Source organism: Pollachius pollachius (assembly GCF_949987615.1).
Source record: "Pollachius pollachius genome assembly, chromosome: 2".
Lineage (NCBI taxonomy): Eukaryota > Metazoa > Chordata > Actinopteri > Gadiformes > Gadidae > Pollachius > Pollachius pollachius.
The window spans coordinates 41,478,299-41,505,541 of NC_136935.1; the positions used below are offsets into that span (position 1 = coordinate 41,478,299).

Below are 27,243 nucleotides of genomic sequence, written 5' to 3' on the forward strand. Positions count from 1 at the left end.
GTCGTTATCTAAATAATTTAATGCACGTTGGCACTAATGTATACCTTATTTGGATTGTATACATATCAATTAACTTTAAAACTTGTTTTTAACAAACATTTCAGTTCAATTATTAAGCCATTTATTTTTTCCTGATCTACATTTTATCATACAATGGAATGAAGTCTTTTGGCAACCTATTCGAAGGCCGCTACTAGTTTTATTGACTGATATTTGTTTTTACAACCGGCTTAAATTTTTCTGGTGGTCACGTCCCGATGAAGTTTGTTTTTTTTATTCTAGTCTATCAAAATATATTAACCTACCATTTAAGAAAGGTAATTAATTTCGATACTTGAAACACCAAAATCATTTAAAGTACATAAAATTGATGCTATGTTTTAACCATGTGCATAGTAACCACTTATTTGGCAATAAGATACATGTGTAATGGAAAAGCTATTATTCACATGACTCTCAAGGTAAAAAAAACCACATTCTTTGATTAAATGATTTTATTTGACCATTTCAACAACATAAATGTACTTGTTACAACTGAACGTTTTAACAGAATTCTACTTAAAATATCGTCTCACGTTTCTTTAGATAAGTAGCATACACTCTTAGCCTACTTTGTAATGGTGTTTGCATTCATACTTTTACCACTCCCACTAAGGACAATGTATGGAGTTTTCTGGGATTTCTGTTTTTCTTGAAGCAGAGCCACAGTCCCAAGTGGAGTGTCACTGCTGCTCATCTTCTTAAGCAAGGCCTCCTCCTCAAGTTTCTTCATCCTTCTCTCAGTCTTCATCTTGCCAGACCCCTTTCCATGGAAACGATGGGAAAGCTGCCTGAATGCTTCTTTTGGTGTGAGCTTGCGCCCAGACTCATCCACATACTCGATCTTGACATCAGGTCTGTAGAGATCCTTCTCTTTGAAATCTTGTGCGAAGCCTCTGTACTCTTCTCTTCGGCTGTACTTGTCATCAATTGTCATCTTGTCTTCGATGCAGTAGTTGTCGTTGGGCAGGGCTCCTGCCTTTCCAGTTTTGACACGAGCTATTTTCTGCATTTGAGTGTCCAACAAGCCTTTGTTTTTACAAAGCAGTAACGCAGCTGCGAGGCCAGAACTGACGATTGGCTCTTCATCCAAAATTGTGCTCGAGGCTGTGGTGAAATCGGGCTGCTTTTGCTCCTCGTCCAGGTTGACTGTGCTCCAACCAATGTTTTCATCCATGTCGGAATCCATCTCTCCTCCGTCCTCTCTCTCTGCCTCATGCTCAAAGTCCATAATATCTTCTTGGTCCTCTCGGTTGCCTGAAAGGCCATACGTGGGAATGTCGCCCAGAGTTCTGCAAAACTCTGAGGTGGCATTGAATGTGATGTTGCTTCCCTTTTCTGGATCGTCCTCATCAGCCCCCCTTTCGAGCAGTTTCATCTGCTGTGCCACCTTCTCACCAGAGTCCTTGAGAAGCTGCTTTTGTCTCAGCTTTCTTTGCTTCTCCAGTTGTTTCTGCAGTTCCTGTTCTGCCTCGTCCTCCTCGATCACAGCAGAGTCAGGAGGCGTGAAGTCCTCCTCGTCGCTCATCTCCATCTCCGCCATGCGGATGTCATCAGACATTTGGGGAATCACCGTAACCAGCGTAGAAACAGGTTCGCTGTCTTTGGGCATCTCCGGGAGCTCCTCTGCCTGCTTGCGGCCACGGCCACGTACTCTTGAGCCGAAGTCGGTGTTGCGCGTGTCATCCAGCGGCTCATCCAGAACCTTCTTCCTGATCTTTTTCACACGCCGCTTGGTTTTCTTAAAGCCCACCATTTCCTGGGGTGTGTAGTACTCTGAGGCAATGGAGAGAGAGGGCATTTCCAGAGACTGGGCCTGGTTACGTAGGGTCTCTCTAATAGCCTGGAGCTCTCGCTCCCGTACCCCTTCAGCCACGCCACCTGTGCTCAGCCGGAAACTCTTTTTCTTCTCCCCATCAATCTCTTCATCGTATTTGGCCAGAACGGTGCGGGCCTTCAGTGTGGCCATGTCGTCTATGCTCTCATCTTCTTCGTACGGCTTGTAATCTGGCTTTTTCTTCAATAGCTCCACATTTTTGTCAGCCCTCTCTTTGTCTATCATATTCACATTGACCAACACATCTTCCTTTTCTTCCAGCACACCTTTGTCTTCTAGTGTGAGGATGACGGTCTGGCCCTCACCAAACGAGTCAATCTTGTGCTGTACTTTCAGGCCTTTGAGATCCCGGGATGAATATGCATCTCTTTTCTTTTGTCCAAATTCTTCTTCTACCAGACTGCTCACACCAAACTCCTGGTCCATTTCCTCCAGGAGCTGGGCTCGCTTCGCAGCTAGTTCTTTTTCTTTTTCTGCTTTGCGGTTTTTCTCAACCCAGGCAGTGGTGTCATCTAACCAATCATCCTCTGCCAAGGTCTTAACCTTGCCCAGCTTTTGATTGCGAATGCGTTTTTCTTTCAATGCTGCAAGTTTCTCTCTCATTTCTTTCTGTTTTTTAATATGGATTGGATTGATAGTCTCTGCGACGAGCGGTTCTTCTTTTGTGCCAAGCTCCTTTTTGTTTTCGTTCATCTCCAGAGGTTTTAGGCCAAGTTTGGCTCTGAGCTTGTTTGTATCCTGAATGCTGAGGGACGCGTCACCGCTTGCAGACTGTGGCTCAATTACTGAACTCTCCTCCAACTTTTCTTTCTTGACACGGGGCTCTCCGCTTTTTTCCCCCTTGCCTCGGCCTTCCCGACCAGGTCTTTCCCTGGATCTGGAGCGCTTCCTCTTCTCCTTGTCTCGACCTGCATCGCGTTCCGCATCCCTTTCTCTCTCCTTGTGGCGATGTTTCTTGTGTTCGCGACGTCGGTCCTCGGTGTCCTTATCCCGACTCTTCTCCTTGTGTTTTTTGGAAGACCCCATGGCTTTTCTTACAGATAAGTCCTATTCGTTAGAGGATTTCCCCAAAAAATATGTTGTGGTCCAACTTGGCGTGCTACGTAGCTAGCTGCAGTGTACTTCACAATATCAACCGGCGGAGACAGTCACACTTTTAAATGTCTGTTGTGGTTTGTTATAGTAACGATACAAGCTCACAAACCGTCAGAAAAAACGTATCCGTCTTCTTTGTCCTTGATTAATGCGTATGCTCCCGAATACGGCGTTGTGTTTCGATTAACATGAACGCATTAGAGACGATAACGTATGACCCCGCTTCATCTCGAAAAACACTTCCAGTGTTTCGATCGACAAAACCTCCTGGAGAACCCACAGCGCCACCTAGCGGCTCCGCCCGGAAACGACCAGCGGTGGGTCTTGTCAGCAAAGGTGTCGGATGGGACGTTTATGTTGGTTCATGTTTGTTGGCGTGAAGTGTATGTGTATAGTATGTCAATGTTTATAACGATCACCCATTATTGATCAGGCCCTCAGCCTTAAAACAACCGCAGGGGGGTTCTAGTTTCTTCGCGAAGAAAGGTAAATGTAAGTAGTCCAATTTTCTTTGTATTGATGGTAACGTTAGCTCATGTAATGGAATGTATATATCAACCACCTCACTAATTACTAGAGTTGTGTCAGTGTTGACAATTATCAGATAGTTCTGCTCATCTTTTAAACAATACATTTGTCGTCAACGTAGCACGTTTCTGTCTTATCGGAGTACCTTTCGCTATCAGCTAGGCTATGTTAGCTTGCTTGGTTTTGTTGAACTTATTGGGTATATTTCGCTGCGTGGTCGACGTTAGCAGTGTTTGGCTACAGGGGCTACCCATCTATGGAGGACTAGTTGGTTAGCTAACAGGTGCATATTTGCCTAGCTCTACTGCTAGTCGCTGTGTTTTGGTTTGCAGTCAGGGTTCGTGATAATGTATATTTTCGCGGGGATAATAGTGACTTGCACATTATTATCGCTCGCGCACTGTTCTCCCCATTCTCGAGTTTTTATTCACCCCACCTCACGAGGCCACCGAGTTGCCATGGCGATTGTGGAGAGCCAAACCGTTGCAAACGTTAGGCAGTTCATTAGTTGACTAGTTAATACCGCTAATCGTCACACAGCAGTACCCAACCAATATTTTATAGGGCGTGTCGTGATAGATCGGTTTTACTTTTTGGTGTCGATAGCAGCAGCTGCTGCTGCTAAGTTATCCTAAGCCTCTGCGCGACCGCAGGGACAACAATGCCTTGGCTGCTACTAACTTCTCTAGTAGCTATCTAGCTAGTGGCGCTGCGCAGTCCTGAGCCCGGGAAGAGCCGCGGGCCCATAACTTTCACTGGTTCCCCTTAGTCACTCATTGTGTTGACCAACTAGGGAGAGAAATCTCATCGGCGCAGGGTAAATAACGCTCTTAATAGATCGGCGGTAAGACATTTGGAGGATGGGCATCGTTATATTGATGTTGACTCCTGGATGTGTTTATGTTGATTCCGCCCCATGCCACAGCTCTTTACCGTTTGATATTGTTAGTTTACTCTGTATTATAATAGCAGGCTGTTATTGCTTGTTTATGTCTGCATGCTTTCATATCATCCGAATGATGCAATGTTTGGGTAGAAGACCTATTCCTGCAGATAAAAATAGATTGAACTGAAATGTATATTATTATTTCAGACTGTAAGCGGTTGACATGGCAACAGGGGGCACGTCTTTTGATGATTCAGAAGAGCAAGAGCTGCACAACTGGGCCAATGGCAGTCTGGAGGACAGGCTTAATAACATGGTATGTTTCCTAATGAGCTACATGCAACTTAAACCACCCATAATAATACCGGTACTTTTACAATTGACATTTTTTGTTTGACACAGAATGTAGCCCTTTATAAGTGAAGACATGTCGATAGTCTAGCTAGTTGGAAAGGTGAATGCATGCCTGTTTTATATACATTTTGTTTTTAATTGAGTACTTACTTAAAACACCCCCATTTCTTATATTGTATCAATGCCGTGATGAAGACCCTTATTGTGTAATGCATATACGTATCTGTATCAGGACTGGGGCGTGCAGCAGAAAAAAGCCAATCGCTCCTCAGAGAAAAACAGGAAGAAGTTCTCTGCTGCAGTGGCGGAGAGCCGGCTGACCAATGACATCTCTCCGGAGTCGACACCGGGGGCGGGCCGCAGAAGGGCTCGCACCCCGCACTCCTTTCCCCATGTCAAATACACCACCCAAATGTCTGTCCCGGAGCAGGCGGAACTGGAGCGACTACGCCAGCGCATCAACTTCACCGACTTGGATGAGGTGAGCCGCTCTCCTTCTTCTCAAATAGTCAACGCATCGATTTTTAAACCTTTTATATCTATATCAATTTTCATTTTTAATCACCCAAATTGTGTCACATAGTTGATAGACTAAAACTATTTCGGATTAGTAAAGTACATTGTATCGAAGGAATTATAAGGCTTTCAATAAATGGTATGTATAAACCTCATCACCATGCTCCTTATCCTTCAGAGGAGCGTGGGCAGTGACTCCCAGGGCCGCGTCACCGCCGCCAACAACCAGCGGCAACTGCCGGGGGAAAACAAGAAGCCCTACAACTTTCTCCCACTGCACGTCAACACCAACAAAAGCAGGGATCTCCTCGCTGCCTCTGGCTCCGCCTCTACCCCCTCCACCCCGGCCAGTTCTAAGGAGGCCAAGAAACAGAGCCCCGGGTTCAGGGACTCCTTCGGGCCACTCTTCCCTATCATAGAGCCACTTCCCGGGCTGCGGGGTAGTGCTGCAGCCGAGCAAAGACCCCTGGCTCACAGGCAGTATGAAAGGGGAGAGTCCTGTGTCGACAGCAGCCAGGTAATGTTGAGTATGGCTCACCAACTGCTACATGTTTGGACTTGTGTATGTATTTTATATATTTCGGTTTGAACTGTTGATCCTAAGCATTTCTTGTATGTGTGGTTGAGGGGAATAAATGTCGGAGAATGTGATCAAACACATTTGAAGAGATTTCACTGATCTTCTATGAAGATCGAGATTTCTACTTGCTCCACATTTCAGAAGAGCAGGGCAATGTTCAATTATAGCACGGTTGATTAATAATAGCACTGACCAGCTGGGAGACATCCTATATGCATTTTACTAGGTGATAATCTTCCAATAAGAGGCGAAAATTAGGTAAAAAAAAAAAAAAAAAGTTAAATGTTGACAAAACTAAATGCCACAAAATGTATTGACTGATGTACATTATTAATGTGAATATGATAACTAGGCAAGTTGCGGCATGCATTATGTATTTCAGTTGAACATCCTGACCGAATAATGCACTGTTGATCAATATATCACAAAGAAAATACAGATGAAACCTGAACTATATTCTCTACCTTTTGAGGGCAATATATATATGCCTTGATGTTTTCAGAAATAATAACTGCAATATTGGTTACAAACACAAGGCTGCAAGTAAAGGAGATTAGAAACGGCTGCACCCACACTGTATGTAGGGCGATTTATAAATACGCTACCCTGGGTGCTGAGTGAGTTCGGTACCCACCCCTACCCTCCCCTGCCTCTCACTTACTTCTATCGTCTGAGCATTCATAAAAGGGACCCAGCCATCCCCTTGTACATCACACATCCCATCTGCTCTTCATCCGACACACCTGCTGTTGGGTCCCACCCCCTTTCTACCCAGCCCCACCCACAAACCCAGTCTCCTCTCCGTCTCTGTGTTGCTGCAGGTGGTTGGCAAGCTGGTGCAGATCCGGGAGTACATTGGCAAAGCCAGCTCCATGAGGGACGACCTACTGGAGAAGAAAGATGTGCCGGCCAACGTGGAGCGCCTTTCCCAACTCATCCAGCACCTCAAGGAGCAAGAGAAGTCCTACCTGCACTTCCTGCAGAAAATGCTGGTCGGTTTCTCATCCACTTCGGGTTTTCCGTTGTTTGTTTCCTCTCTTTGTGCTGTTTAGTATTGTTGAGCTACTTTTCTCGCTTGTCTGTCCTGCTATTGTTTTTTGTTAGTCTAGAAAGTATGGGAAATATTTCAAGACAGTCATGGCATGATGTATTTGTGTAGATATGGTCTTTGGTATCTCACTTGGACGTAGTGTGTGTGTGTATGTGCATGTGTGTGTGATACAGGTAACCCTACAGCTTACCAGACATGCATATTTTAAGAGATGCCTTTTCTTTAGCCCGGAACGCACTGCAACAGTCTAGTGTCATGTTCCTTGTAATTGAACAGAAACTGGGCTATGGTTTGAGACTGTAGGCTACGAGTTCTGTTTGTTTTTAAACTGGATGTTAAATCGTTTTACGAGACCTGTGGTTTATACCTTTTGTTTTAACTGGATCTCAATTAATCCTCCTCATTTTGTCGCTTTCAAATAAATGATCTCACCTACCATCGTGGTTCCTAGATCTAGGTCAGACAGTCAATGGATAGTTAGCGTCAGTCTTAATTGCTCCTCTGTTGCTTTATTTGGCTGAATGTAGGGCTGGGTAAAAATATCGATTCATCAATGCACTGCAATTTATTTGTTCTCAATTCAATTTCGATTCAGAATTTTTTTGAAATAGATTATTTCCATAAAGAAAAAAATAGAAAAAAGCGTACTCAGTCATTGTAATCTAGAAGCGAGTATGCCTAAATGTACATGCCCTTTTACATTTGTCCATGTTATGATTATTACTTTTATGCTGCAAGTTTAGCTCAGGAACAATACTATACAATGGTGTATTCCCTTTTTGCTAGTTAAACCACAATGAAATGGTTAATTCTAAATAATATTTATGTATTTTTGTCATCTGCACGGATTATTGAATCGATGTCGAAGCAATTGGATCAATATCAAATCAAATCGAATCGATATCAAATCGATTCAAGACCTAAAGAATCAAATTAAATTGAATTGTGAGGTACCTTGCAATACCCAGCCCTAGCTGAATGTCTTGATCTTCATTCCCACAGGCTCGGGAGAACGAGCAGGACGATGCGGGGACCCTTGACTCAGCCGTGGGGTCTGGCTCCCTAGCAGAGAGCACCTCCCTCAACATGGAGGTACTGGCTAACGGCATAACAAGGCTCCGAATGCAGTGGAATTACAATCACCTTATAAGATCCATGTAAAGGCGATGGTTATGCGCATAGTGTAATGTAATGTTAGCACTATTTGCTATCCATTACATCGCATGGCTTATAGATGGTGCAGTAAGATGACGATGATGGGGTTTTGAAAAGATGGATAAAGATGGGATCCGTGTATATTAGTTCTTTGACGTTTTGCATCTTGTACCCTTAGAATCTTTTATTAGAATCTTGTTGTATATCGTTCTAAACCATGATAATATTATAAAAAACAGCAACCAATACAATAGTTGAACATGCAACCCAAAAATTATGTGGCACAAAAATCATCCATCTCAAAGCCTGAGAATATCTTCACCATGAACAACAGCCCATCACACAATATTAGAGCATTACTCTTTTTTTTTTTTTTTTAACCTTTATTTTTCCAGATAAAACGTTAAGAACAGTTTCTTATTTACAATATTGATCTGGTACTCATGGGGAACAAGTGATCCACTTTCAATCCACCTCTGTAAGTGCACCCACACAGTCGTTTCAGTCATTTCCAAACGGCTGTGCATTAGCTTAACAAGCAACAATGGCTTAAGAGGTCACATAGTTTGTATCCATGACATCATGGGGAAGCTTGTTCCAAACTCACACCCTCCAGGCTGCCTAACTTTTACAGCGTTTGATTAGGAACAAAAAGTGACAGCTCTGCCAATAATTTCAGTCGGTGTGCTAATGGTCCTTCAAACACTTAGCAGGTACAGAAATGTCGTACATTTATTGATGGCAACAAACGGCACAAGACAAATGACATGCACACGTACAACGAAACAGACACGAGTATAGAAACTGACAGACCGAACCACATGCCTTTTGGTCGGGTGTGAAAGCAGTGCAGCTTCATTGATCCGTGGCTCCGCTGCTCCTGCAGAGCGGCACCGGGCCGGCACCGGCCCAGGGGGACCAGAAGGAAGAGCTGGAGAACCTGCGCAAGCAGCACGAGCTCCTGAAGAAGATGTTGGAGCAGCAGGAGCAGCTGCGAGCGCTGCAGGGCAGACAGGCCGCCCTGCTGGCCATGCAGCACACCGCAGAGCAGGCCATCGCCGTCATGGACGACACCGGTGAGAGGGAGACGCCCCTCATGGGGCCTTCTTAATGGATGGCATAACCTGTTGAAGGGAGGCCGGACTCTTTAGTTTCAGCTATTCCCTGCCCACTATCAAGTTGTAAATATTGCTGCTCAAGCTTTCGCTCTCGATTATGTTAATTTTGTGATAGTTTGACGCTAAAATCGAAATCTAGATCGAATTTCGATTAATCGCCCAGCTGTAGTTTATCCAATAGATGGCTAAACGCCCTCTACAAGAACATATTGACATTGGAACCTGCGTTTTTAAAACTTATTTGATGAAAGTATTTTAAGAAGAGATTTAGACCAAGATCAAGCCATAGCACTATTATGTAATCCATCAAATCAACTTTCATCTAAAAGGTTTTTTCTTGGGTTTCATTTTCCTTTAAAAGCTATGTTGGAAGATTTTACATACTGAAAACATGGCAAATACGTCATGCCGTTCTATAAAAGTTATAATTTATATAGTGTGTACGTATTAGCAAGTGTGCAATGCCCAAATAACATTTACAAAAATAAGAATTGTTAAGGAGTCTTAATGTTACACTAGCCCAAACTGACTCAAATTGCATGCAATTACCTTGCACAATGGCATTGGTTGCTTAGCAAATTCATTATGTATCTGTTGCTAGCCAACAAGCCAAACAGCTCTCCTCACACACGTTGTACGGTTGTTTAACATGATTGTTTACTGTGGAATAGAATTGTCTTTTTTTAAAAACCAGTAAGTTCCCTCTGACATATATGCGTCACATTTCTAACTGTGTGGTCTTTAGGTTATTGTGTGCCAGTTGTTTGTATGCAGCCAGAGACCAAGGCAACAGAAGGACCCCGTTCTCTGTTGACTTTCGTTTTGTTGCGTTGTAAGTCGTTACAGAAACCACTGGCAGCGTGTCAGGTGTGAGTATCACCTCAGAGCTGAATGACGAGTTGAACGACTTGATCCAGAGGTTCCACAACCAGCTCCATGACTCTCAGGTACGCTATGGCGCCCCTCTGCTAGCAACCAGCCCTCTGCACATAGAACCGGCTATGCAAGAACTTCAATATCATAACAAAAATCACCTGGCGACATGCGGAACACAGGCACCTTTGTTTACCTCAACACTTGTTGAGTTTACCCACGACATAGTCGGCATTGTTCAGTTAGCCAATTCGATGCACTTCATAACTTCCTCCTTCAAAACAAACACGCCTTCCCTCTCTGGTCCGCAGGTGAAAGCCGTTCCGGACAACCGCCGGCAGGCAGAGAGCCTGTCCCTCTCCAGGGAGGTGGGCCGCTCCAGAGCACCGAAGCCCGCCACCGGGCCGCCTAAGCACAGGCCCCTGCTGCACTCTGCCTCCGGGCCTCACGCGGGCTTGGCGAGCGGTGCAGCTACCGCCCCCAAGCTCACCAAGCTCCAGGAGCTGCAAGACAAGAAGCAGACCATGGACAAGATCCTGCAGGAGCTGCACTCGCTCCGGGACCAGACCCTCAACAACAACTCTTGTAAGGAGCCATGCTGGACAAGTAGATCATTTTCATTATCATGCACCTTTTCTCGCTCTCCTCACATCTGTCACCATCCCTTAAATGCCACTTAAATTGTATGAGATTTTAGGTGTTACATTTAAATCAAATGTATTGTGTTCTCTGCAGGCCCCCGTATGTCTACCCAGCGCAGTCTGAGCATGGGGAGCTCCACAGACTACGTCTCCGCCCTCTGCACCAACGCGGCCTCCACCTCATTCCAGCCCCCGATCCCCCAGCACCATGATGCCTCCACCTCCACAGACAAGCTCAGGTGCGATGAGATTACATGCTTCCAGTTACTGAAGGCCTTTCCGTTTAGAATTTGTCAAGTCAAAACATATTTTTAAGTTCTCTCTGGAGCAGCAGCAACAACATAAAATCTTATGTTTGAATCCAATTATCCTTTTGACACCATGCTTCTGTTGTGTATGTATTTGACGATACAAAGCTACAACTATATTTTTATTATAGTTTCTGATGAAGCTGTAATTATCCCATATATCTGACCAGAGGTTGCATATGGCCTATTGTTCCCGCAGGAAGCTGAAGGAGGTCCACAAGCGTCTGAACGAGCTGCGGGAGCTGGTGCAGTACTATGAGCAGACCTCAGACATGATGGTGGACACTGTGAACGAGAACGTGAAGGAGGAGGAGGACGAGGAGGAGGAGGACGGGACAGAGGACGGTTCTCTGTTTGACGCCATGTTTGATTCTGAACAAGAGAACCGCCGCCTCATCGCCAACATCAGGTACAATATATACATTGGATGTTTGTAAACAATGGCTTTTGGATTTGTTTGAAGGAGGCCTTTCAGATAATGAGCCCTGGGTCTATAAACCACATGTCTGCACCCTATTGTGATCCAATAGTCTTGGTGATCCAAAGTGAAGTAAATAAAAAAGTAAATAAATCCTTTCTTATCCTTCACCTTCACATTGTCTATAGTAAACAAATCTGATCTCCCGTATAAGGAAGCGTTAACCACATAAACCCAACAGACCAAATTATTCAGTTATTTCAATTTATGTAAAGAATAAATACCGTTGCCAAAACAGAACTAAGAATGGATGTCCTGCGATTTCAGATTAACTATTCAGATACTCTCTTAACCCCCTAATGTCTGCCTGTCTGTCTGTCTGTCTGTCTGTCTGTCTGTCTGTCTGTCTGTCTGTGTCTGTCTCTCTGTCTCTCTCTCTCTCTCTCTCTCTCTCGTCCTGTACTCAGTGGTAACTGGTCCGACCTGAACACTCTGACCGGCAATGTCCGAGGGGTCCAAGGCAGCGGCGGCGCCAACAACCGTGATGGCAGGCTTAACACGGCGTGCGAGATTAACAACCGCTCGGCTGCTAACCTGCGTAGCCTCAACATCCCCTCCGCTATAGGTACACACACACACACAAACACACCCTCAGAGGGGCTAACTGTCACGTTGACCTCACCAATGTAATGTGTTCTCATATCCGTTCAGAGTGTCAGTACAACCAGGCTAAAGACGACAGCGAAGAGGATGAAGACGAGGAGGAAGGCGGTCTGGGACAGGGGGCCGGGTCGCAGGCCGCGGGTGTGGAGAGCGAGGCGTCGGGGTCCAGCCGTAGGAGCAGCCTAGGGGGGGAGACAGAGTTTGCGCAGAAGGTCCACCGGCTGCAGTCGGCAAAGCAGAAGCTGAGTCAGCTACAGGAGCTGGTGGCCATGGTGCAGGTACAGGGAGATGACGATGTTGGGGTGCTGATCAAAGATGGATCAAGATGGGGTCCGGATATTAGTACTTCTTTGACGTTTTGCATCTTTTAGTAGGTTATTCCTTAGAATCTTTGACCATTCTAATCTTGTCGTTATTTTATTTTCATTGTTATGATTGTATGCTTACTACGTTATCCTTTGGACCATTGTATTGCTCATATGAATTGATAATAATTACTTTTGTAAGTCCCAAGTAAATCGAATCAAAATATGTTTTACTTTTAGTAACCGTTTACCTGCACACAATTGTCAGATAAACCACCTGTCTAAGCGTGCTGCGGTCTCCCCTTGTCCCTCCCCCAGAGCGACGACACCGACGGCACCACGGCCAACGAGGACGAAGCCCTGCATCAGCAGCCCAACAACACCAGGGACCACGTGGTGTTCAGGACCGGCGCCAGCAAGAATACCGTGCTGTCTGAGAGGGAAAGGTCAGAAAATACATCCATCCTTCCATAGCCACTGAATAGCTTTGCTGCCTGTTTAAAGATGATTTTGGGCGCGGTTGGTTGTCTACGTGTCTAACGTGTTGACCTGTGATGGTTCTGGTCACGCCAGGGAGAAGCTGTATGATGAGAAGCTCCGGCAGCAGCAGCAGGAGTTGAAGCAGCTCCACGACGAGCGCCAGAGACTCATGGACATCCAGGGCATGATCCAGGACCTGGAGTGGGTGTGTCCCGACCTCCAGGTAACCTTCTGTCTGCCGGTCGCTTGCGTACTAAGAGTCACTGGATAGCAGTCTGGATTATCTGACCCTAGGGCTGCACGATTATGACAAATTGTAATTCAGATTATTTTGCAGGATATTATGATCGTTGATTATTCATTCCGCTTAACAGATGATAAATTAAATTAATATTCTGTGGCGTCTACGTTGTATTAAACGTTTTAATGATAAATGTTTTGCCGATTTGTAACGGCAAGTGGAATCAAATTATCGTCCCTTTCTCGTCTCTTCATTAGTCATCCACGTCGAGCATCCCCAGTCAGCAGGGACTGATAAAGAAACTCCCAGCAGCTGCGTCCACTCCAGCCCCCACAAAACCGAAAACGTCCTCCGGCCATCACACCAACTCGTCTATGCTCAATGCCACGGCTCCAGAAGCTGCTAACACCTCCGTCACCGACAAGGAGGTAAGACCCTCCACTTAACACCGCCTCCGAATGTCAAATCCTTTATACTCGTACAAAGGGTTCAGCTGAAGTCCTGGAGCAAGAGGCCTCTCGGCCCTTTAGTGAGGTCACAGAGGAGCAGGTTGAGGGTGAGGCCTCTCGTAACATCCAGTGCAGCTCTGTGCCGGGGCTCACCCTAGCCCACTTGACACCGTTAGCTCTTCCTGACCCATAATCCTCGGTGCCGCCTGCAGCTGTGGACGGAGATGCGGCGGCGCCAGATCCTGAAGGAGGAGCTGCGGGAGCGCCGGAAGCATCTGGAGTCCCTGATGGAGGAGCAGCAGAGACGCAGCGGCCACGCCCACTCCCCACAGGCGCAGCCCCTCAGCCGGGACGAGAGGTAACGTCAACACCAAACCTTAAAACCTAGAGTGCTAAAGTGTTTGAGATGCTATAATTAATTGAGACCTTACTTAAGAATGTTGACTATCCGGTGGTAAATAACAGGTCAGGTTTTGTGTGGAATGCCCAGGGAGACTATGAGAGAGTATTCTAGCAGCTGTTTATACGCAACAAAAACTAGATCCTACACTTTTTTTTACAACCAATCACGCGTTGTTTTCTGGTTTGATTCATTCGATTGAGAACCACCTTTCGTCAACGAGTTCACTGTATTTTCTGTCTTTTGACCTGGAATCGATCTACCCTTAACCGATGCTAAGGACTATGGCCACATGGGGAGGCTCCACCCCCTGCCACCTTGATGAAGACTACCGCTCGGAGAGCGCTGGGGCTGCCGACGATAACGATGAAGGCGGAGCCGAGAGCAGCTCAAGCAGCGACGTCCACATCTATCCCAGCAACAGGAATCAACGCTCCTTCAAGAACCAGGGAAGGTCAGTCCCAATGAGCATTCTCCTAACATCCTGTATAACCGTACTCTTGAGTTCTCGCTCACTCTCTGGCCCTGACTCTATGAATCACTCTCTGATCCTACACATTTAATCCAAAGGGCCTTATTGCCATAGGAAACATATGTTTACATTGCCAAAGCACGCAAAAATATACAGGATACGAAAATGTAATTTTCGTATTTTGTCATATAACATCATATAATAATCGTATAGATAAATGATTGTATATTACGTACAATAATCATCTATAATAAAAAAAATACAGTGACAGTAGAACGGTACTTTACTGAGGCTGTATCACTCACTCACTCTCTCACTCACTCACTCTCCCCCTAGTAACCTGAAGCCCCCGGCCGCCTTCTCGGGTGTGGAGGTCAGCGGTCCCATCACAGTGCGGGCCAAGGCCCGGGCCAACCACACGGCCCCCAGCCCCAGGCAGATCAAGGTGGCCAACCAGTCGGGCAGCCAGGCCGTCGGGGCCGCACGGCGCCAGGAGAACCTGCGCTGGGCCTCAGAGCTCTCTGTGAGCGAGGCTCCTCACGCTCCTCCCCCACCTCCTCCTCCTCCCGCTCCTCACCTCAACCACAACCTCTGGCAGGAGCAGATCAGCCAGCTGCAGAAACAGTTGGACCTCAGCAGCAACGTGTACCAGACGCTCCTGCATGACCAGCAGGTAGGCTCCTTGTGACCCCTATAGGGGTGCTGGACACCACCGTGGTAATGTCCACAGTGATCTTTAGGAGACATTGGGGTTTGGCCCACTGATAAGTTGGCCATGTAGGCGTTATGCCTCGAAGCTACCCGGGTTTGATCCGACGAGCGTCATTCCTTCTCTCTTTCAACCCACTTTTCTCTCTTCACAAGGCCATTACAATGTATATTAAACAAGTTTGATAAGGAGCCATTGAAATGAAATGACTTTAATGACAATATATAATCTGGTAGTATTATTCTGTCTGTACTTGGAACAATAAGGAGTGGTCTTCCAATGCCTCACTAACAGCTTTACCCTCTCCCTGCTCCTCTACGGGACGCTCGTGTCCCCCAGACCCAGTCCTACATGCTCCAGGGCCTGCTGGCGGGGCGCTACAACGCACTGCCCAACAACCTGGCGTCTCCACAGCTCCACCTGGTCATGCACCAGCTGAACCGGGGCTACACCCAGCTGGCCTGGCAGCACAACCACGTCCAATGGTACATCTGGAAACTAATATGCACTCAAACTATTTACTTCTACAATCACTTGGTCTTTTATGATTTGACCTCATTGTTGCGGCACCTTATGGCGCATTTCCACCGGAGGGTGCGGTTCGGTTCGCCTCAGTCCGGTAGTGAGGGGGCGGTATAGCCCAGGTCAGTTCCAAGGTTGCGTTTCCACTGCCGACACTACCCTTATGGTAGGCCGGATGTCGATCACCGCGGCAGCTATGTAAACATCGTGACATCATAGCAGCGCGACACACTGTAGCCTGCTCAATAAAAACAATAAATAAAATAAAAACAATAAAAAAACTGCTTCATCAAGCTCCCTCTGCACGTCTTCCTCCCCAAGAATACAGAGGATCTTCTCCACCTCCTTGTTCGCCCAATTTAAAGTTTTGCGCAACATCTCCATTGCCAAGAATAATACCTCGCGGGTACGGTTTGTTTGATTTTATCCCCATGTCGCCCGGAAGTGGCGATTCTGTCTGACCAATCAACGGAGGGCATGTGTAGCTCGAACTTGCCGGCACCCTTTCAGGCGTCTCAGTACCCCAACGGAGGAGTACTGTGAGAAGAGTGCAAGACGAGTACGGCTCAGTACGGCCCACTTTTGGCGGTGGAAACGCGATCCGTGCCGCACCTTTGCGAACCGACCCGCACCCCCGGTGGAAACGCGCCATTAGTGTCTCTGGTACTGGTATTCATTGTTGGCACTCTGTCTTGCTATGTTTTAGCCAATAGGTATGGTTATGTATCGGCTGTACATTGTCAAATGTTTGATGTAGAATATAGAGGTTTGTTTTTTTTCTTTGCAGTGGGCAGTGCTTGTGTTTGTGAGAGCATTTCTGATCCTCCACGTGTACGTTCTCAGGTTGAAGCAGGTCCTGAACGATCTGCTCCAGCAGCAGCAGCAGCAGACCTCCTCCTCCTCCTCCTCCACCTCCTGCCCCGGGGCTCAGCAGGCCAGGGCCCAGTCCTCCTCCATCCAGGAGACCAGCTCCTTCTTCCCCGGCTCACCCAGCCAGTTTCTGTTGTTCCCCTCTACCCTGCATCCCCCAGGCGCTGGCTTCAACCTGCCAGGTTTGTCTCAATGGTATCTTCGGTGTAGATGACAGCCAAATATGAAAGAATGTAATGCAAGACCCACTATGTCTGGTATGCATAATCTTAAACATGGTCTGTGGCTGAAGTCCTACATAGAAGATTCACTGCTTTCTTTTCCTCCACAGACCTGTAATAATAAATGAAGGGAAATTCGAGCACAAGATTAAACTCCATTTGTCGTTTGGAATAATATGATAATATTAGGATAATAATATCACTTTTTAAGTTGTATGTTCTTCATTATTATCCCCTTCCATGTGCCACGTGCAGGCTTCAACCTCAACCCTCTGTTCCCGCCCGTGATGGTGGGCAGTCCCCAGGGTGCAGGAGCTTCTGCCAGCCCCCAGCAGCCTCAGCCGCACCCCCTGCTGGACCCCAACACCACCGCCAAGACGGAGTACCTGAGCTTCCCCCCGCCTGTGCAGCGCTCCCCCGTGGACTCGTCGAAGGACAGCCGGTACGGCGCTGGAATCACTAATCTGTTGTTTTCTGTTGTCGTGGCCGCCGTATGCTTCGGTTGACCTGCTTGCCTGGACCGCCATTATGACGTCGTGAGCGCCATCTGTCCGTGGTCGTATCAGTGCGTTTTCTCTCCTGGTTGTGACTCATTAGGGCTGCGTTGCTCCATCCCCATCCGACAGGTCCGCGGGCTGGGTGTTCGACAGAGCTCCTCCAGCCACCATCACCGTCCAGCACCCCTCGCTGCACCTCGCTCCGCCGGCCGACCCAGAGTGCCCCCCCTCCCCTGGCAACGGGGACCAGCGCCGCCACCAGCGCCGCCACCGCCCGCCGCCCAGAGAGTTCGACCAGGAGTCCCAGGAGAGCTTCAGCAGCCTGCCAGACGCCGTGGAGCTCTCCACGGTCACCAAGCCCTTCAGGGCCGGACGCAAGGCCTCGGCCCAGGCCAGCCTGGCCTCGAGGGACAAGACGCCCAACTCCAAGGCCCGCTGCCGCAGGAGCAAGGGCCTCAACAAGACCACCGGAGGTACCGAGGCCTGATTCCAGCCGAATAGACTGGGAATGATAGATAACGCAAATAGATGGGCTGCTTGTGTGATCAGCTACCAAGTTGTTATGTTTACAATTATCCGTTAACAATTATTGCAGATCATCTATAATCTGCGTTGATTCAGTACATTTTTGCGAGGCAAAACTAATAGTTTTATTAGAAAACTGGTCAGAACTATTCACTAAAACCTCAAATGTTTAGGATTTATATAAGCTCTTCTAATATTTAAACTCTCGCTTTCCCCCTTTTCTCAGACCTTGAGAGTGACAGTGCAAGCAGCACTTCTGAGTTTGTCCAGAAGAGGGCACCACAGCCCCGTCAGAAGGATCAGAACCAGAGTCTACTGGACAAGTTGACTCAGGAGAAACTGGACAACAAGAGCAAGCCTGGCAACAAGCCCAATGACCTCTCCTCCGGTAAGGTGCAAGAGGTGGAAGGACTTGATGTCTCGCAGTATGACGCAATATTAGGTTTCACAACAACGATGTTTTCACAAACCAAACCCCTCATTCATTGTTTTATTTAACACAATTTATCATATTTGTTTGTTTTGATAATGTGTTGTGCTATATATCATTTTAAGATTGTTATCCTCTTCTTTTTTATTCATATTTCTTATTTCTTTTTAATTTCCTTTTTTGGGTCACTTGCATACTTGTGTCGACACACAGCCTATGCTTGGAGGACACCCTTCCTCTCTAACAGAATTGCATGCACTGAAGCCCCAGGTAAACACACCAGGCATCCATCATTCCTCGTTGGTTCGTGTCCCCTTTACTCATGCTCCTCTAACTCTGTTCCATGCATGCACACCAACGCATTAATTTCAAATGTTTTTCTTTGCTTAACCTCATGGCTACGAAACAACACTATAGGCTTTCTAGTACCTCTCTGTAAGGAATAAACCACAGGTGGGTGTCCAGATATTGGAATATAATGTGCAACGAGGTGGGTGAGGCGTAGGGAAGCCAAAATACCCCCTCCCAAGGCACGCCCCGGGGTGGTTTATTCTGCTCATCCCACAGTAACCGATAGATATTAAATGTTACTTTCATCTATGACGTTATTATTTTTGTCAAATCTACTGTAATCTGCTGAAACTAAAATATTCCTCCTCCGTGCTTCAGCATATTGTTTTCGCTTTGTCAAAGAATCATCCGGTCGATGGTTGTTTTTCATCATTGCTGAATTAGCAGCACATTGATTCAAAACTGTTAAAATTCAGGGTTGTCTCGTTATTGACAAAGAACGCACACCCTTGGAGCGTTATTGGCCAAGCAGAAACAACCACACAATGCTGTGGCATAATCGTGTTCATTTTCCAATCAAACTTCTTGGTCGCTTGTTTAAACCAGTGCAAGTTATTGCAAGAGGGGCCCCTTGGCCAAACCTCTCCCTGGTCTAAACGGTTGAATCCTCCCCAGATGCGAGCAGCGACTTCTCTCTGTTCGAGGCCCTGAGGGAGACCATCTACTCGGAGGTGGCCACGCTCATCTCCCAGAACGAGTCCCGCCCCCACTTCCTCATCGAGCTGTTCCACGAGCTGCAGCTGCTGAACACCGACTACCTGCGCCAGAGGGCCCTCTACTCCCTTCAGGTCCGCACAGAGTCTGGGGTGGTGAAGCACCATGTCCTGGGAATAAGACTTTGGCATTCATTGGAGAAGTCCTTTTTTTGGATCAGGGATCTCGTTAGTGTAAAGTGGAGGGCAGGGGTGAGAGCGTTCTCCCTCATGGTCCCGAGAGATTCCTCACACAGGGTCCTCCCGACATATTTAAGAACGGACACGGCTTGTTATCCAGGCCCGCTTGATCTAAAGTGCTGTATGCAGAGAAAAAAGGGATCATTGTTCCCTTTCTTTTTTATGCGACGTGTCCTTAGGTTTCATGAAGTGTACCCAAAATGTTAAGTCAAGTATATTTTATTTAAATAGCCGCATAGCTGTAATAGTTACACTCCAGAAGGGCTTTACAGGGCATATTTAAGACACCCCCTAAACCGAGCCCCCCCAAGGGCAAGGAAAAACTCCCTTAATTAGAAGGGGAGAGTGCAACGGGTGCCAAGATTGACCTACATAATCATAGGTTGAAGTCCTCTTGAGTGTGTGTTCATGTTGTCTTGTGTGTGTGTCTGTGTCCAGGACATTGTGACCAGACACCTGACAGAGGCCGGCATGTCTGCAGACCAGCCTTCGTCCCTGCGCCCTGGCGCCTGGGCCACAGGCTCCCAGTCTGAGCTCACGCCCAGCGAGAGTATGGGCACTAGCGAGGCTGTAAGACACACGCACAACGTCCCCTTCTCATCACCCTTTTTATTCATGCACCCTCAACCACTGCCATGCGCTTCACACGCAGCTCCCTGTACACGATTGCTGTTACAAACGTCTGTACTTCGTTTTCTCCTCTCTTTTCGTCCGTCCAACCCCCTGTCTTTTAATGCCCCCCCCGACCCCCCCTCCCTCTCTATATCCACAGTGTCTTTGTTCCCTGTTCATCCCCCCTCTGTGTCTTTTGAGTTGAACTTGTCAAACTTCACAGGGCTTTGGCCTCCATCGCCCGGCTATCTCTCTCTCTCTCTCTCTCGCTCGCTATCTCCCACCCACCCTCCCACCCACCCTCTCCCCACATCAGACATGTGTTCTTTGTTCTCCGGCCCACGGGCCCCTGGGGCTCTGCTAATTGGAAGCCGGCTTTTTTTTTTTTGGTCTTTTCAAATCACACCTTTGTTCCTGAATGATGGATGGAAATGTCTGGTGGTTCTCAGTGTCTGCAGAGAACGGGCTGGATGGGCCGCCATTGTTCTGGGCTGGTTTTAGATGCCACTAATTCCTCCCGTCAACACAGGAACCCTGTAGCTGCTGGAAGGGATTAATCCATTATTTCTTTCTTTCTTTCTTGTTAAAGGGACACCGGGGAATATACTTTTTTAAATTCCTGAGCTGGAAAACATGTGGGAGATATGCGTGTCGGGGAGGGTGGGGGAAACGGTGTTGTGTGCGTTGTCATTGTGTTCACTGCGCTCACCATGAGACAATGTTGTTCAGGAGTCGGAGAAGAACGTGAGAGTGAAGCAGGACTCTGCCAAGGCACGAGGCGAGGGGCGGTCTCTGGACGAGAGCACCATGTCCACCTCCTCCAACCTGGAGGCTTTCGCTAACGATGACCTCGGTATAGTCATACACACTCACACACACTCACGCAGGCACGCACGCACGCGCACATACATCCATTGACCACCAATCATTCATCCATCCTTTGAACACCGACCAGTCATCCATCCATTGACCACCTATCATTGATCAATCCATTGAAAACCTATCACTCATCCGTCTATTGACCACCTATCATTGATCAATCCATTGAAAACCTATCACTCATCCGTCTATTGACCACCTATCACTCATCCATCCATTGACCACCCATCATCCATCTGTCATCCATCCATCTGTTCACCATCCATCTATTAATCAATGTATCCATCCATCCAGTTATCTATCTGGTTATTCATACATTTTTGTTGGTGGTCCATCTTTTCAGTTATTTATCTATCCATCCAGCACCTGAAACCTTTTTTCATTTTCCCGTTATTAAATGCCACCCTTCAAACTGATAGGCTTTGCTGATTCATTGTGCTTGTAATGTAGCCTGTTATTCTCCCTTATTATTTTTAATAAAAAGCCGGGTCAACTAGGGCGTGCAATTGAAAAATACATTTGAATAGCAATGGATAAAAACCCATGTCAACATTGAATGCGTTGTTTGTGATTATGCTGATTATGCTGGCCAACCATATCACAAACAACCAAGAACCTTTTTGATAAGAGATTCTTGGCTCGCTCCGTTTGGTCCTTTAGCTTTAACTGTGGTTGCGTTCATATCTATGGTGGGCTTTCTTTTCACCTTTCGATGCGTTCCCACCCCTCCTCCTTCTCCCTCATCTCTTGGTGGTCCATCTCATTCCCCTCTTGTCGTCCCACCTGTCCTATCTCTCCCTCTGCTCTGCTTGAACAGGCAACACGGTGATTCATTTAGACAAAGCCCTGGCCCGGATGAGGGAGTATGAGCGCATGAAGCTAAGGGCCGAGTTTAACCACCGTTACGCCAACAGTGCGTCTGCAGAGAGCTCTGACGCCTCGCACGCAGAGCTGGCCTCGACTGCTTCTAGACCTACGCAAGGTACGCTGTGGGTGCTGCGGGATCTCGGCTTCGCATTGCCTTTATTCAATTAAAAGTGTGTTCTAGGCTGTATTTTTTTCAGGGACTGTGAGGATTGATGTTTACCGTTGTTTGTGTATTCCTCTGGATCAGGCGGAGCATCCGGTGACGTACGATGCCCACAGATCGACACCCAGCAGCTGGATCGACAGATCAAGGCCATAATGAAGGAAGTCATCCCCTTCCTCACGGTAATCTACATACCATGAATAAGGGCCATTCTACCTCCTTTACTCTTAAGACCATTTCCTTAGTTGTTCCCTTTCCTCAAGGTAATCTATGTACCATGAATAAGGGCCATTCTACCTCCTTTACTCTTAAGACCACTTCCTTAGTCGTTCCCTTCCTTAAGGTAATCTACGTACCATGAATAAGGGCCATTCTACCTGCTTTACTCCTAATACCACTTCCTTAGTCGTTCCCTTCCTTAACGTAATCTACGTACCACGAATAAGGGCCATTCTACCTCCATTACTCCTATGACCACTTCCTTAGTTGTTCCCTTCCTTATGGTAATCTACGTACCATAAATAAGGGCCATTCTACCTCCTTTACTCTTCAGACCACTTCCTTAGTCGTTCCCTTCCTTAAGGTAATCTACGTACCATAAATAAGGGCCATTCTACCTCCTTTACTCTTCAGACCACTCCCTTAGTCGTTCCCTTCCTTAAGGTAATCTACGTACCATGAATAAGGGCCATTCTACCTCCTTTACTCCTAAGACCACTTCCTTAGTCGTTCCCTTCCGTAAGGTATTTTAGGTACCATGAATTACTGCTGCATCCTTTAATTCTTAAGATATGTACAGTAGATGGTGGTCATTAAAGCAGAATATGGTGTTTCTGATGAGATTTAACCTGTCATGTATGTGTGGTGGTTCTAGGAGCACATGGAGGAGGTGTGCTCCCAGGAGCTGCTATGGGATCTGCAGCACATGGTGATCACCCTCTCCCAGCAGAACGAAGAGAACAAGGAGTTTGTCCGCTTCTTTCACAGGCAGCTGGGGGGCATCCTGCAGGTAGGTACCCCATACAGCGAGCCTCTTTCACTTCAGGATTCACTCTGTAGTTTCTTCCGTTTTGAGACGTCTTCAGCGACTGGGCAAGGGACCAATAACTTATGGGAGGACTTACTGCAAGTGAAGTAGCTCTCTGAGACTTTATTTCTTGCAGTTTTTTTCAATACTGCTTCCATAGCAAATCCATAACCCTAACACCAGACCTTCAAGACAGCATCCAAACTTTTTGCTACGGCAGCCCTCTTATATTTTTAAAAACGTTTGGAAAACAAAATCAACTGTTGACCCCTTCACCTCTTTCTCCGTCCCCTCCAGGACTCACTGAGTAAGTTTGTGGGGCGCGCTCTCAAGGACTGTGGAGAGGACCTCCTTGTGGAGATCTCTGAGATCCTCTTCAACGAGCTGGCCTTCTTCAGGCTCATGCAGAACCTGGACAACAACAGCGGGAACGCCATCGCCAACTTGCAGAATTGGACCAGGGCCTGGCAGGCGTGTGAGGCCAAGCACAGACCAGAGGTAAATCTATCTTAGGTTATCTGAAGATTAAAGTTCCATATCCATGTCTGTAAAGCAGCCTAATCATGTCGAGTTCTGTCCCCCATTAGGATGAGAAAATGTCAGAAGGTGAAAAGGGCTTTTCTCTCCACTACCTGGACGAAGACAAAGTGAGTCATTCTGACAGTGATTACATTCTCTCTTGCCTTCTTTTTGTACAGTTAATGTAACATGTTTGGCCTCTCTTTCTTTTCATTTTCCTTCTTCTTCTCTTTCTCCTGGCCCTCTCTTTCTCGGTCTCTCCCTCACTGTCTCTCTTTCCCTGTCCATCTCTCTGTATCTGTCCTTGTATCTCTTGTTTTCTCTTTCCTTGTCTCGCTCTGCCCCTGTCTTTCTCTCCATGTATCTCTATTTTCACTGTCCTGTTCGCTCTCTCTATCCCTGTCTCTCTCTCTGTCTCCCTCTCTCTGTCTCTCTCTCCCTCTCTGTCTCTCTCTCTATCTCTATCCCTGTCTAACTCTATCTCTCTCTCTCTCTCTCTCTGTCTCCCTCTCTGTCTCTCTATCCCTGTCTCTCTCTCTCTCTCTCTCTCTCTCTCTCTCTCTCTCTCTCTCTCTCTCTCTCTCTCTCTCTCTCTCTCTCTCTCTCTCTCTCTCTCAGGACCAGGACGAGACGGAGCAGGACGGGGGCTCTGTGGGCCAGCAGACGTCCCTTCACGCCGAGGAGAAGGAGTACAGCGGGAGCAGCGAAGCCTCAGAGGTGGAGGACCAGGACGACCCAGAGTCTCCCCTGCCTCTGTCCATTAGTGAGCCTCACCTTCATCCTCTGTTCTCTGATCTGGATCATATGCACGCCCGACACACACATGCATACATTTAACTACGGTTGTTGTTGGTTTCACTAAAGGTCTTTCCAAAGCCGAGACGCAGGCGCTGACCAACTACGGCAGTGGGGAGGACGAGAACGAGGAGGAGGAGATGGATGAGTTTGAGTCCGGCCCCGTGGAGGTCCAGACCTCCTTACAGGCCACCGCTGGTCTGGGGAAGCAGCCGGTAAGGCCGCTGCCCCAAGGGTCCTTCAAGTCCACATAAATGAGAATTTTGGTCGTTATGTACCCTTGGGAGTATGGAACTGTGGTGGGAATTTGGACCATGGCAATCGTCTCTGTCCAACTTTTTTATGAATAAAGAGTAATCCGAACTTATAACAATTAGGCTAATTTATTTGAGTAATAAAAAATAAAACAAACATAACGAACATATCCCAAACATACAATAATCTGAGGCCTCAGATGGGAGTTCATCCGTCGTCTTTCTATTAGCTTCGCAAGGAAAAGTCCAATGCATTGGCAGAAGCAAGGATTTCTTATACAGTGGCACAGGTCTCAGAAATGCTGAGAACAGCTCTGCCTCACACGTGTGATGAAAAATCCATCATGTTGTTTCCCCTTCATCATGTAAGCTCTGTCTCCTATTCCTCGCACTGTCTAGCCAGCCTACCTGTTCCTAACATTATCTAACGTTAACCTTTGTGCCTGGGGTAAACCGGTCAGGAGGGGGCAGAGATCCCCTTATGCATTCTTTAACCTGATGAGAATACAGGAAACTTCGTCCTTTAGGTAAACATTATTTGATTTGACAATTGCAATGAGGGGAGACGTAGCGGTGACTTCTCAGTTGGACCCTTTGACCCTTGACCACCCCAAGGGGGCCAGCGAGAGTCAACAAATGGCAGTCGGAGAAACAGAATGTGAAAATCTAATTTTCCCATTACAGGAACTAATATGCTTTTCTTCAACAGGGAGCACCAGCAAATACTAGCCAGGAGGCAGAACCTGAACACGATGATTTTAAGAAAAATGATGGTGAGGACAACTCCACCCCACTTCACTGGATTAAACAGCAGCAGACGATTTTATCCAAAGCAATTTAGAAGTCGTGCTGAGAACCATCAGATGGAAAGACCATAATAATTGTCCACCAACCAGACTCTTTCACAAATATTGTTCCCCTGTGCTTGTCTTTAATCACTCCACCCATCCCTTTATAGACCAAAGTGGCGGTTCTGGTGGTGAGACCCCTGAGACGGGACCCCCAGACGGAGGAGACCGTACCCTGCTGGGGAGCAGAGACCCAGAGAAGGGCTGTGGGGTGGAGACGGAGCTGGAGACAGAGCTGGAGAAGGAGCTGGAGAAGGAGCTGGAGACAGAGGTGGAGACGGAGGTGGCGGCAGAGGCAGGGGTGGAGGCAGACTCCCACACACGCTCCTCCCACCAGCGGGAGGACTCCAAGGCCTCCAGCACCACCAGCAGCGCTGACACAGACTCCCCTGTCATGGTCAACGCGGATGTAAGGGCGCAGTAGGACGCAGGCTCGTTACCTTGAAGTGGATAGGGTCTCTTTGAAGACAACGGCTTTTAAATGTCTGCCTTTTTGAGGTCTTGTATTTATAGTTAATTTGGACAAAGGCAAGGATGAATATTCTCAATAATATTGATTTGGAAGAATGAGTGATTTGGTGGTGTTTTTTACCCACAGATCATGAATGTTAAAAAAATGGAATAATTTGTGTAAAGATACGAGTAATGCTATTTGAACTTTGGTGAAAGCAGGAGTTGGGTTCGGGGAACACCAGTCAGAAGTCGGACGAGGAGGACTTTGTGAAGGTGGAGGAGCTGCCGCTGCAGCTCAGCGTCATGTGTGAGGTCAGCGTCTCCGTCACGTCATCCATCCACCACTGTATAGTACCCTGCAAACCTCTGTCTTGATCCAAACAATGGGTTTCATCAACGCATTGTATTTAAATGCCGTTCACAGGAAGAGCTTCAGAAGAGGATTGTGGACGAGCAGCAGAGCAATCGTCTGTCCTCAGAGCTGGTGGCGGGCACAGAGGAGCTCACCGGGCTGGTTGGGAATGCACAGGCTCTGAGAGAACCAGGTAGGCCGTCCAGCGGGCTTTAACCTGCCCCGTGATCAATTCATTATATTGTGGGATGATTTTTAATGCCACCACTCTGTTCCTTTCCAGAATCGAGCGGAGCAAAAAGTGCATGAAGAAGTTCGGTTTCAGTTTTACCAAACCACCTTGATTTTATTTTTTCCTTTTTCAGCACTATACATACACAACGTTATGTTCTCGTAATGTATAATTAGTTCAGTTTTTTTAAGTATAGAAGAGCACTGGCGAGCACACAATGGTAGCAGTGACCTTAAAAAGACACATAACATTAGTTCTGTAATCTACTGTTCAACACTCAGTTTATTTTTATTCACGGACATGAATGTTGATTTTCTTCATGGCCGTGACCAAGTGATACTACACGCACAGTGATTTGTTGCTTGTTTAGATTTGTAGCACCCAAATGCTGCTCGGTAGTTAAAAGATGTAAGAATCGGTTTGAATCTTTATAGTATTGCCTTTTTGTTCGATATATATAGTATTGCCTATTTGTTATTTGTTGAGGGATCACACCTGAAATGGTTTATTTTTATTGTATTCTTCTTGTATCCGTCCCCATGGCCTTATGATTCTTCAGCTCCTGAGCCATCTCTGCACTTTTCCAGAACTTCAGCTTCAATAGAGTGGTGGTGCACCGCTATGACCGGCTTGGCTGCTAGTATCTGTGCCTCCCCCTCCTGTATTATACGCTCGTGCCCCAAACATTCTCCCTCAAGTCCTTAATCTTTGACATCTATTTTTGTTGTCTATGGGTTAGTCAGATTTCCATGCAAGTAAATCTATACTGTATAAGGTTTTAATAAATAAAAGAAAACAATTTTTTGAAAGTGTGG

At 46.9% G+C, this 27,243-nt stretch overlaps 2 protein-coding genes across 6 annotated transcripts; one reads left to right on the forward strand and one right to left on the reverse strand.

Annotated features, from left to right (window-relative positions):
- Positions 1–495: 495 nt before the first annotated feature.
- sart1 (spliceosome associated factor 1, recruiter of U4/U6.U5 tri-snRNP) lies at positions 496–3,177 on the reverse strand. The gene has a single exon (XM_079730779.1). It carries the CDS (start codon positions 2,900–2,902, stop codon positions 608–610), a length of 2,295 nt encoding a protein of 764 aa, XP_079586905.1. The 5' UTR covers positions 2,903–3,177; the 3' UTR covers positions 496–607.
- Positions 3,178–3,310: 133 nt separating this feature from the next.
- On the forward strand, positions 3,311–27,208 carry pcm1 (pericentriolar material 1). 5 transcript variants are annotated; one of them, XM_079730774.1, is made up of 40 exons: positions 3,311–3,463; positions 4,593–4,701; positions 4,972–5,220; positions 5,434–5,772; positions 6,657–6,827; positions 7,889–7,978; positions 8,928–9,117; positions 9,997–10,106; positions 10,344–10,617; positions 10,768–10,912; positions 11,181–11,390; positions 11,867–12,024; positions 12,111–12,340; positions 12,686–12,813; positions 12,941–13,070; positions 13,346–13,516; positions 13,750–13,895; positions 14,218–14,391; positions 14,746–15,082; positions 15,458–15,603; positions 16,484–16,692; positions 16,987–17,173; positions 17,358–17,701; positions 17,980–18,141; positions 18,397–18,453; positions 19,150–19,322; positions 19,866–19,997; positions 20,769–20,892; positions 21,736–21,900; positions 22,033–22,130; positions 22,823–22,957; positions 23,273–23,473; positions 23,563–23,622; positions 24,113–24,257; positions 24,359–24,504; positions 25,253–25,316; positions 25,502–25,800; positions 26,064–26,156; positions 26,269–26,389; positions 26,480–27,208. In XM_079730774.1, the coding sequence occupies exons 2-40, from the start codon at positions 4,609–4,611 to the stop codon at positions 26,503–26,505; spliced, it is 6,432 nt and encodes a 2,143-aa protein (XP_079586900.1). In that variant the 5' UTR covers positions 3,311–3,463; positions 4,593–4,608; the 3' UTR covers positions 26,506–27,208. The 5 variants fall into 5 exon arrangements, with proteins under 5 accessions (XP_079586900.1, XP_079586902.1, XP_079586901.1 ...); XM_079730776.1 differs by having other exon boundaries at positions 10,006–10,106; XM_079730775.1 differs by having other exon boundaries at positions 3,311–3,457.
- Positions 27,209–27,243: the final 35 nt, after the last annotated feature.